General features: G+C 37.3%; 1 protein-coding gene across 1 annotated transcript; it reads left to right on the top strand.

The window, feature by feature from the left end:
- Positions 1-957: 957 nt before the first annotated feature.
- On the top strand, positions 958-10974 carry LOC110444949 (sushi, von Willebrand factor type A, EGF and pentraxin domain-containing protein 1-like; the record flags this gene model as incomplete). The annotated part of the gene is made up of 18 exons (XM_021489300.1): positions 958-1091; positions 1213-1418; positions 1542-1672; positions 1872-1991; positions 2284-2424; positions 2931-3096; positions 3958-4197; positions 4508-4776; positions 5202-5330; positions 5840-5935; positions 6026-6241; positions 6417-6651; positions 7269-7359; positions 7628-7724; positions 8572-8736; positions 9309-9470; positions 10128-10289; positions 10813-10974. Coding segments are annotated over 18 exons (2922 nt in total), but the record flags the coding sequence as incomplete, so codon positions are not given.
- Between the last annotated feature and the right edge of the window lie 143 nt (positions 10975-11117).

The raw sequence follows: 11117 nt of genomic DNA on the forward strand, positions 1-11117 counted from the left end.
AAAAAACTGTCAAAATTGTACCAATTGTGGTAGCGTGACGTTAGCGCGTGAGTCACTAGTTCAGGAGCATACGTCATAGACTTTTTCCCCTACCGAATTTGGTTTGCAAAAAACTCTATTCGGATGACGGAGTGTAACTTTGTCCTTTGTTATGTGTATGCGCTTTGCACAGGGCAAATCTTATAAGCTGACACCTATGATAACAACACTTCATTCTACAGAAATTATGAAGCATGATTTCTCAATACTGATCACTTTTATTGGCCTGGATAGAAGCGGGAAGGGGCTCTGTATATTGAATGAAACCACAGTAACTTCAGAAAACGAAGATGGTCTGGCAGGCGACCCCTTACCTTTGGAGAATCGAACCTCGACCGTTATGCAAATACGATATCCGCGGCGCCTCTTTACCTCCCATTAAGTAACTAAGAAGTCTTGGTCACAAATTCCAGCGAATATATAGGTTACATATTCCAGAGAATTACTAGGTCACTCATTTCAGATGTAATCTTGGTCCCATATTCTAGATAATGTTAGGTGATATCTTTCAGATGATATTTATGTAACATCTTTCAGAGGATATCTAAGTCACAAATTGCAGAGAATATCTTAGTTACATATTCCAAATGATGTCTGGTCACATATTTCAGATGTTGTTTAGGTCACATTTTTCAAAGAATATCTAGATCAGGCACTCCAAATGATATCTAGGTCAGATAGCCCTTTTCATATTAAATTATAGTTACCTAGAAGACTTTTAGTTCTGGTAATGTCAGTATATCAAGGTAAGGGATTCCCTTGTTATCTAACATACTCGCTCTAGTCTGTCCCATATTGACATATTTTCTTACCTGGTCAGAGAATTATAGACTACAATATTGGTACTATCCTGATCCCCGACGAGGTAGATTTTGTTTTACCAGTTGAAATTAAATCACTGTTGTATTTAAACTAAAGGTGACGATTGTTCAACAGACAAGAATGAGTGTTTGAGTAATCCATGTCATCTCGCCGGCACACGTGTGTGTAACAATACCTATGGAGGTTTCATCTGTGAGTGCATGGACGGTTATTCTGGCTTCAACTGCTCCGTAAGTATATTAACTTTTACATAGCAGTTAATTCAGCCAATCCAAAACAGTGAATGTTTTAACAAGACTATTATAAATTTAGTCCTCCATCACTTTATCCCACTAAAACTTTCCATTTAAGGTACACGAAGACATGGACCCATGTTTCAGCAGTCCGTGTCTTCATGGCGGTATCTGCAGGGGGCGGAACACAAGTTTCGAATGTGAGTGCAGGAATGGTTGGATGGGTCCTTGTTGTGAAATGCTGGTCGACTATTGTGCAGACGTTGCTAACCCTTGCCTCCACAATGCATCTTGCATCAGTCTTCAAAATGACTTCTTCTGCAGGTAACCACGTTATAATGACCACACTGCGCGCTAGTATAGCAGGCTGACTAATTCGTATTTCAGTTAAGCGGTTGCATGTCGGCTCGTCCACGTACTGTACCAATTATATACGGTTAATTGTAGTTGCCCAACTGGTACCTATGGTCGATACTGTGATAGTCTCCCTGGCCTGTGTACTCGCCTGAACCCTTGTCTGAACCTTGGAAACTGTACCGCTGACGGGGAAATCTTTACTGGATGCAGTTGTTCTGATGGTAAGACAACCAATGATAACGTAACGATAACGTATACATGAATAAAAGTCATGAAGTCTGCTAAATCTTACTAAACGAAGATATTTATACATAGTTATATTCAGTACTATTCATTTATTGTATAATTCGTTGTTTTCTTTGTTATTTGAAATTAAAATATCTTGATACCTGTAGTTATTAATTAGACCTACATTTTCAGAATTCTATGGTGACGGTTGTCAAGTAGTGAAAGACCACGACTGTGCCAGTAGTCCTTGTCTGCATGGAGGCACATGCTCACAGGATTCCAGCGGCCATATATTCTGTTCTTGTTTACCAGGTACTGAAGTGTTACAGCTTAATCGTATAATTGGTAAACTCGGAGGAAAACATTATTTTAAAGTAGCAATGTGATACAGAATTATTGAATTCAAAGCAAATAATATTTGTATTTGACAGTTGATCCTGCATGTAAGTGATTATATTTACTATCAATATACCGATATGATACTATTGTAAACATAATTTTAAATATTAGAGTTTAAATCATTTCAGCATAGAAGAATTATTATCACAAGTACCATTCCTTCATGTAGATATGTGGATAACAGGGCAGTGCTGATCCTTTTCAGGTTACCATGGTGACCAGTGTCAGTATGATGTAGATGAGTGTGAGGAGGTTATTTGTCCAGGTCTGGGGACATGTATTGATGGGGTCAACAAGTACTATTGTCGCTGTCCTCTTGGTAAACTTCCACCTAACTGTACAGAGGGTAGGTATACAACAAACAGACATTACTGTCGCTGTCCTCTGAGGATAGGCATGCTACCAACAGAAAGGGAAAACTAGCACAACTGCCGCTAACCTCTAGACAACCCCCTTCACTACAAAGATAGTGCGTACATTCTTTCTAGACCACATTCAATAGTGACATACTCTGGGAAAAGGTATATGAACAGTATACTTCCTGGTGCGAGGAGGAACGATTACAATGTTAAAGATCTCGCTAGTATTTCTCCATAAACAACTAGACACTGAACTAAATATTGCTGTCTGTAGATATTAGAATGCTGTTATTTGTTGAAGTCACAATACTGTCATTTGTAGATATGGAAATACTGTTGTCGGGAGAAATCAAATTAGGAGTCAAAATACTGCTGTCTGATATAGAAATTCCGCTGCTTGTAGAAGTCCATTTATATGAAAATCCAGTGTTCTGTTATAAGAATAGATGTCTGCCATACCCTCAGCCTTGAAGTCATTTTTCGGTATTTTCAGATGTCACGGTTACCCATGATGTGTGTTTTGAGTCTCCCCTGCGAACAGCGAGCGCCTCTTTACCTTTTGGTATACCAATGAATCACCAATACATGTCAGTCAGTTTCTGGGTGAAATTCTCAACAAAAAATGGAACTGGAACCTTCTTCTCCATGTTTGAACAGACGTGCGTATTTTTGTTATTGTATGTGAGAATACTTTATATCAAGGTTATTAGGTAATGAGTTACACGTCTGATCGGTATCGCATACTCTTTTCTGATTTGTAGATAATTTAACAAGTGGCTTACAGCTTATTAATGTTTCCATTGAGTTACCTTATATTGGAATCTACTTAAAGTACTCCGTATGAAACCTTATATTTCCACGTATCATTACAACAACGCTAGAAAGGAATTATGAAGGATCTGCTACCAATGATAAAGTGTCAAGGATATTCCTACTGTATAAAATCCTTCTTCGTCTAACCAAATTTTGTAGGATTCCACTCCACGCTTTCGTAAGTGGCGACTATTGTCAAAACCGAGCAAACCGGAGTTTCTCTGTGACTTCTGTTTAGGGGATATTGAATAAACCAAATTTGATATGATGTTTCCATTGTAATTGTTCGGGTCCATGGTTGTCCTGTCTAATCCACTAACTTCATCCTTTCAGCAGTCTCTAACAGCATCCACCTTCATATCCTAGGTGTTAGGTTAAACCCCAATGTTAGGTTAAACCCCAAACAACCTTTTGTCTGACCAATGATTATGTACCATATATAAGATCTGACGAAATATATTATATTCAAAGATAATGATATATCGGATTAGTTCATTAATAGTTCCTACAAAGTTCAATGTATCAGAAATACGTAAACGTGTTTGAGGTTGTTCGTCATCCATCTTAAATAAAACAAACACAGTGAGCATTGTCATGCTAATGATATGATCTGTTGCCAAGCGATCCTGGTTCCCACACAGATCAAGTGTTCCTTGATTCACCTTAATAAGTAAATAGTGATGTATTTCACATGTTGTTTTACCAAGCGACCCTGGTTCCTCTACTGGACTGATGTTACTGTTCAGTCTGGCCCATGACGGCCTTCGCCTCTCTGTTAATACCACAGAGGACACAACAAGCTTTGGCTCTTACAGTATAAACAGTGGAGTGTGGCACCTGCTCGTTATCACATGGGACGCTACCATAGGAAAGGTGGAGGTCAGAGCCAATAGTATACGTCTGATACAGCTGACAGACTATCAGCAGGGGAAACTTCTCAATAAATCGTAAGTTGTATTTTTTCGTATTTTAATCTAAAGAATAAGTTAAAAAGAGGTTTTTCTATGGATTTTTTTTTCTTTCAAATTCATACTCATGTTCCGATTTCTTTTCAAGATTTTCATAAATGTTCCATATTCATGTTGTGGTCCAAACGGTATACTTATTTCAAATCAAATTAAATCTATGTTGATTTGAAGAATTTTGTTCTCTTTAAATTTGGCTCAATGTTTTACAGTTCCAATGAGTCATCTTTAAAATAAAAAGGAATACAGATTTAAATATGAAAACCTACTATGCGTATCTATGTGTTTGCAGTTACTGGATTACACTAGGACATGAGTTTTCCACTGCCAGTATGACGTCTGTGATAGGAGGGGGATTCCAGGGCTGCCTATCTCAAGTGAATGTGTTTAGTTATATACTGGACACTAACACACAAGTAACAAATATGATGTTGGACCCCTTCACTGAGAGGGATCGTGGAGATATCCTTCAATGGGACGAGTTTGAACTTTGGGGTCTTGTCAGGAGAGTACGACCTAGTACTATACAGGACCCTGTCTGTGCTAGCTGTTTGTCTCCAGGTAAAGCAGTCTTCCCAGTTGTATAAAAAAATATATTTTTATTTTGTAATTAACTATCCGTTTAGTCTAACACGATTAGGTTTCAAAAGTTGCATTTAATGCTGATCTTGTGACTGCTATCTGTATCAGAACTGGTATAAACATACGGGATCAGTCTTACCTTTATCTGCCATGTTTGGTAGACAACGATATCTGACACTTAACTGTAATATTTGTTGTTACATAGAGCAGGCTGACCCTTTCCTGCCAATATGCATATTACATACAATATCTGTATAATTATCACTAATACATATACGTATGTTTCATACAAGAGCAGTTCGATTCACACAGTTACATACATGTACAGAAACACTCGGATTCTAACATATTAAGTGTATTACCTACAGCATTGTTACTTGCCCGGCTATGTTTATGTATTAAAGCTAAGAAGAGTCTTAGCCTCACCTGCCCTAAGGATGAGTACTTGGTCTCTACCCTCCCATACAGCCCCGTATCATGGAGTCTCTCACACCACCAGGGAGTGCTTTCAGTGAAGACAAACATGCCATCAGGTAAGAAGTGGTTATTTATAGTATCCTCATGTAAATGTAGAAATGAGTCCTCTTATGATGATGAACCTATTGTCGTTTGTTCTAGAGTGAGCCCTCGAGGTAAAACATACTTTTACAGATGGTGCATGGGTGAATCAGAATCCCGACATGTGAGTCTGAATCTAAGCAGACTCGAACTACAGGGGGATAATAGCTTGATATCACAAAGTGTAATTTTCCCCATTTTTCTGGAAAATATACTATCTATCAAATTGACACGTTAGAATATTGTTGGTTTCATCAAAGATATAGGATGATATTATAATATTGTTTAGTATTTGGTGACATGGCCTTTTGACCTTTGAAGTGTTTGTTATCGAATCACCTTCAGCTGCACGGATTATTCTAGGAGGACAGACATACCATCAAGTGAAACATATTTTTTGAACATCCCTATAGTTTCGGGGGAATAATTCTTGTCCGGTGTGATGTTAGAATGTTCATGAGAATGAACGTTTTTGTCATTGTAGGTACTGTCTTGCCTCCGGGAAGACACATTGTGATATACACAGCATTAGACACAAACAACAATACTGCCGTCTGCTCCTTCAGAATCTACATTAATGGTAAGTGGTTTGATGTTCTTCTGTGTTATAGTTTGAGTATTCTTTTTATTGCAATTATTTGTCAGTATATCTGATCCCTGTTTTATTCAGAAAACCAATGTGAGTTCCCTAGTTTAGTTGGAGGTGTGGCTAAGACTTGTCGGACTGGTGGTTTCGGTAATTCTTACACTGGATGTTTTCTGTCTTGCCCTTCCCTCCACCACACACTGAGCCAGACTACGCCCCTCTTATACACATGTGGGCCTCTAGGATGGTGGGATTCAGTGGCAGACCGGACGTGCGATCCTACCTACCCTACATGTGGAAGTAGGTGCCCATTGATTTATTATACATGTATCACTTGCATGATTATGTTAAAGGCTAACATAATCTGAAGAAACATTTCTGTGAACAAAGTTATATGTAATTGTTTAAATTATAATTATTTTGGAAGTAACATGTGAATTCCTCCTGATAACAATCATCACTTGTCACTTGACAGATATCACCTCAACGGCTCTAGTGAATTTGAAAGTGAGACTGGTGTACTCTGCTGCCCTGACCACGTGTCAGCAGGTGAGGAATAGCCTGGAAACTTACCTACGCCAGCACATCACTGCCTTAGACAAGCACTGGGGCAACACGATGTGTACCCAGCTCGGCTGCACGGATGTGGTCCTAACTATTACCTGCAGCTCGCCAGCACCAGTAGTGGACATTGCCATCAGCAATATTGCGTAGGTGCAGTCTGTTGGATACTGTCAATGTCACAACCATTGGGAAGCTGTGATCTATTAGATATTTTCAATATTAACAGCATTGGTTAGATGTTGCTATGATTGACATTTAATGACATATCGTTATGTTTAAATGTATGTTGCAGAATGATTTCGCAATCGAATTTCTTTGTAGATGTATGCGAAAAGCAATATGAAATGTAAGGAATTTCTAGTGACATATTGATTTTATGTACATCTATTTCCATTGACACAGCTATTTGTAAATGTGTGTGCTCGGACATTTTATCTTGTATAACTATGGGCATGCATGTACATGCATAAATAAATATTTCATTTTCGCTGAGCTATGGACATATCTGTAGAATTATATATTTCTATTGCTTGCGTTATGGAAAAAGTTCTTAGCGTTAATAAAGCATAATATAGACGCAATTTAAGCGTCAAAATTGGCACTTTCAATCACTAAAGAATGGAAGTGGCTGAGTATAATTGTACACAACATTTATTAGTAACTATTTTGCAAACTTTCAGCGTCATTTCTAAATAACTGTACCTTTATGTTTAAATTGTGATATCAGATGTTTAGCTTGATATTCATCGTTTTCATATCATAGAATGACTTTGATCACAACTGGAGGAGATTCCAAGAGCCCCAAGGAGATTTTTACTCAAGCACTCCTTGACCTGAACAGATTCCACTTCGAGGTGGGTAGTCAAAGATATACTTCAATTACCGTTGAAGTGAAACTGGTGTAATGCACGAAAACTAGTGTTACTCAGCCTTGTTTTCTGTATGCGATATATTTTATTCATTTTGTTTCTATAAACAGTGTTACCTGTTAACCAATTATGTAACAGAGATATTAAAGCTTAAATTGACTTGGTTTGATCGAGCAGTATATGTTCTGGGTTAAAAGCCCATACACTAACCTCTTTCTGTAGTATCAAGTTTGTTCTGTATGATGTGTTTTAGGAACAGATTCCAAACACTAACCCTCTGATAGGCCTGTCAACGGTTGAATCGACCCTGATCTGCCCCGACGGACACCTGCTTGTGGACACTGACTGTGGTAAATAGCTCATAAAATGAATCATTGATATTCGCTAAGAAGGAAAATTGTAAAATTCAGATAGACAATTAGCGAAGCTTATAAATCAAAGAGTTGTGTATCTCATTATTGAAATACAATCGAAATATTAAACACGACATATAGGACATTAACAGCTATTACTCGCCATGTCATTTTCGTTTGAGCTGTTTGACGGTAATTTAAGTATCGTCATCACTGGTTAACATTTCTGGTTAACCTGACCTGCTAATATTTCTTACTAATTTTCTAAATTGACATTATTAAGGACTTCTGTTTAAACAGTTGTATAGACAATTTTGGATTTTCACCTATTTGGCCCCTAGCATGACCGATTACCAGAGAAGGACATACCAGCTGTATGTCGCAGTGCAATTCATCTTGGCAAACTGTATCTGTTACTTAAAGTTGACATTACCTGTATGTGTCGTTACGTTAGTACCAGTACGAAAGACAGTAATTGCTTGTGAATATGCCGGAATGGATAGTATATTTCGTATTTCCTGGCAAATAAGTCCTTTCCTGTTCGAAGGGTTCAGAAAAAATCTCCACCAGAGATTTATTGATCAATTCCAGTCAAACAAATACGTATTTGATAGTGTCCCGTCTGGACAATTGTATAATGATATAAAGACCACAATCAAACAGGGGACATTATACAACCCAATTTTTTAAGTATTAATTGCAACCACTTAAATGTTGGACTAGTTAGGCTAACAAGCTGTCTATCACTATTTAATGACTTAAATAAGAACATATTACATATAAGGGTCTGATTACATATTCTATCTCGAATGTACGACACGAGACTCGTGTTTTCCCATTTCAGTTATTTGCGGTTTTGGAATGTACCTCAATAGGACAACTCAGTCTTGTTATCACTGTCCTAAAGGATTCTACTATGACACAACCGATGGCAACACTTCCTGTCGGGCATGCCCAAATGGAACCACAACAAAATGTTCTGCAGCGGTGTCTCTGGATCAGTGCCACGGTAGGTGTACTGGGAGCAGTAAAACCTGTCTATAAGAAACACTTCAAGGAATCGCTTAACTGATTGTTTTCTTCATGTGCAACTTATTGTCTTTTGTGCGTAAAGCTGAATGTTTAGTACATTAATTATCGATTGTTTTCTACATATTGTAATTGATGGTTTCCTGCCTGAGTAACTGATATAATATTTTTTCCGTTTCCTACATTTTAAAGCAAAAGGAATGGCGAACAACTAAGATTCCATCTAAATTTATTCTACATTTCATAGAGATTGACTGGATATTTTGGAACATCGCAAATGCTGTAATACAGCTGCCAGTAATCCATACTATTTCAACTCGTCTGAGTAACAAATGAGTTAACTTATGGCAGTTTAAATAGAATTAATAGTGCAAATAATTTTCTTAAGTACGTCCACATTCCAAGCATCCATTTCCTCAGTTTTAATATATTCTATAAATCGGAGTATGCAATGACAAATTAATTTGTGTTTGTTACTCCTACAACTATATGGTCGTCAACTTTATTATCTTCCTATGAAGAAACTAGATTATGTCTGTTTTGCTGTAACAGCTGTATGTGAGAGCGGGTCGTTCTTCAACATGACTGCAGGGATATGTGAGTTGTGTAACCTGGGAACATACCAGAAAGAAAGTGGACAGTTTCAATGCCAACCCTGTCCATTTGGTCAAACAACTATTCAAACCGGCACATCGGACATCAAACTGTGCTTCGGTACGTTCATTTTAAAGATAGAGAAGCATATTCAGGTAATATCAGTGTGAGTTCTTATGAAGACATTTTTCGGAGTCTGGGGTTGAGCAAACTGTCGAACTACAGCGTGATTTCATTTGATTGTAAAAAGCAACATTATTTTCATTTTGACTGTGACAATGTTGTATTTATTGTTTCTTTCCATTTGGTTATTGTCACACCAATGTCATATAAATTGTTCGCTGGATATTGACAAATGAATATGAATCGTAATCTCCCGTTTTCTGTTATCCTCTTTCATGTAAAATGGAGAAAAATATGTAAAAGGTTAGGAGAAACGGTGTAAAGGAAGGAAAATTTGTATAACAGATAGCAGAAAAATCTGTAAAGGGTGGGTGAAAAATCTGTAAAGGGTAGGAGAAAAATCTGTATAGGGTAGGTAAAAGATCTGTAAAGGGTAGGAGAACAATCTGTAAAGGGAAGGTGAAAAATCTGTAAAGGGTAGGTGAAAAATCTGAAAAGGGTAGGAGATAAATATATTGAAGGTAGTAGAAAATATGGAAAACGAATTTCAACAGGAAATAAGATAACGTTTCGATTGTCTTACTTATCTAAATGTCATTAAGATACAAAACAGCTAATATAACAGTGTATAAAATGATGGTTTTTTTCTTCCAGACATGTGTCCCCTTGGGTTTGAAATTACTCATAAGGGTCCGTGTCGTGTGTGTGAGGCGGGGACATATCGTGGGGAGGGGGATGGACCTATGTGTGTTCCCTGTACCTCCGGGATCACCACACCAGGCAACGGCTCACAGACAGTCCTCAATTGTACCATAGGTATGCCTGTGAGATTCGTATCTGGTGGACTAAACTAGCATTATCTTCTCTTTGGGTTTTTTCTTTACAAAGACATACATTCTAAAAATATATAGCAGATTGTCCAATGAATGTACAATCTATTTCACAAATAACAACAGAATACCGATACATTTCACAGTATAGAAGATATGGGTGCCATCAACTTAAAATAATCAAATATCTTACAGACATTTTTAACCACTGTCATGTATTTTATAAAAGCCGTTCACAACTGAGTTCTTTTGAAAAAATAAAAAAAACTGAAAAGAACCTTTATACTTGGAGTGGACAAAATGTACACTATTGATATATTCAAAATACTTATATCACTAATAAAACATGAAATATTCAGAATGTTTTGAAATAACATCAGCGTATCTTTAACATTAAGAACGCAGTCTTGTATTTATAGATCCTCTCTCATTACACTCTGAACGTTCTATCAACATCAACCTATTATAATCTTAATGTCATGTTTTGTCAAGTTTTGTCATGTTTCCAGTGATATGTCCCCCTGGCTATAGAGCAGAACGTAACAGCACAAATTGTAAGCCATGTGAGCTTGGACAATACCAACCTGATTGGAACCAGATAGATTGTCTCCCCTGTCCTGAAAACACGACAACCGAGATGGAGGCAGCTGATAATGTGACAAAATGTGAAGGTATATATAGATATTCCTAAGGGTAATTAGTCATTTTGAAGCATGTGGTTGTAATTAATATTTAAAGAATTGGGTTGTATTATGTCCCCTGTTTGATTGTGGTCCTTATATCATTATACAATTACACAAACAATGTACGTATT

The sequence above is a fragment of the Mizuhopecten yessoensis genome, unplaced genomic scaffold (genome assembly GCF_002113885.1).
Source record: "Mizuhopecten yessoensis strain PY_sf001 unplaced genomic scaffold, ASM211388v2 hete_36193076, whole genome shotgun sequence".
Lineage (NCBI taxonomy): Eukaryota > Metazoa > Mollusca > Bivalvia > Pectinida > Pectinidae > Mizuhopecten > Mizuhopecten yessoensis.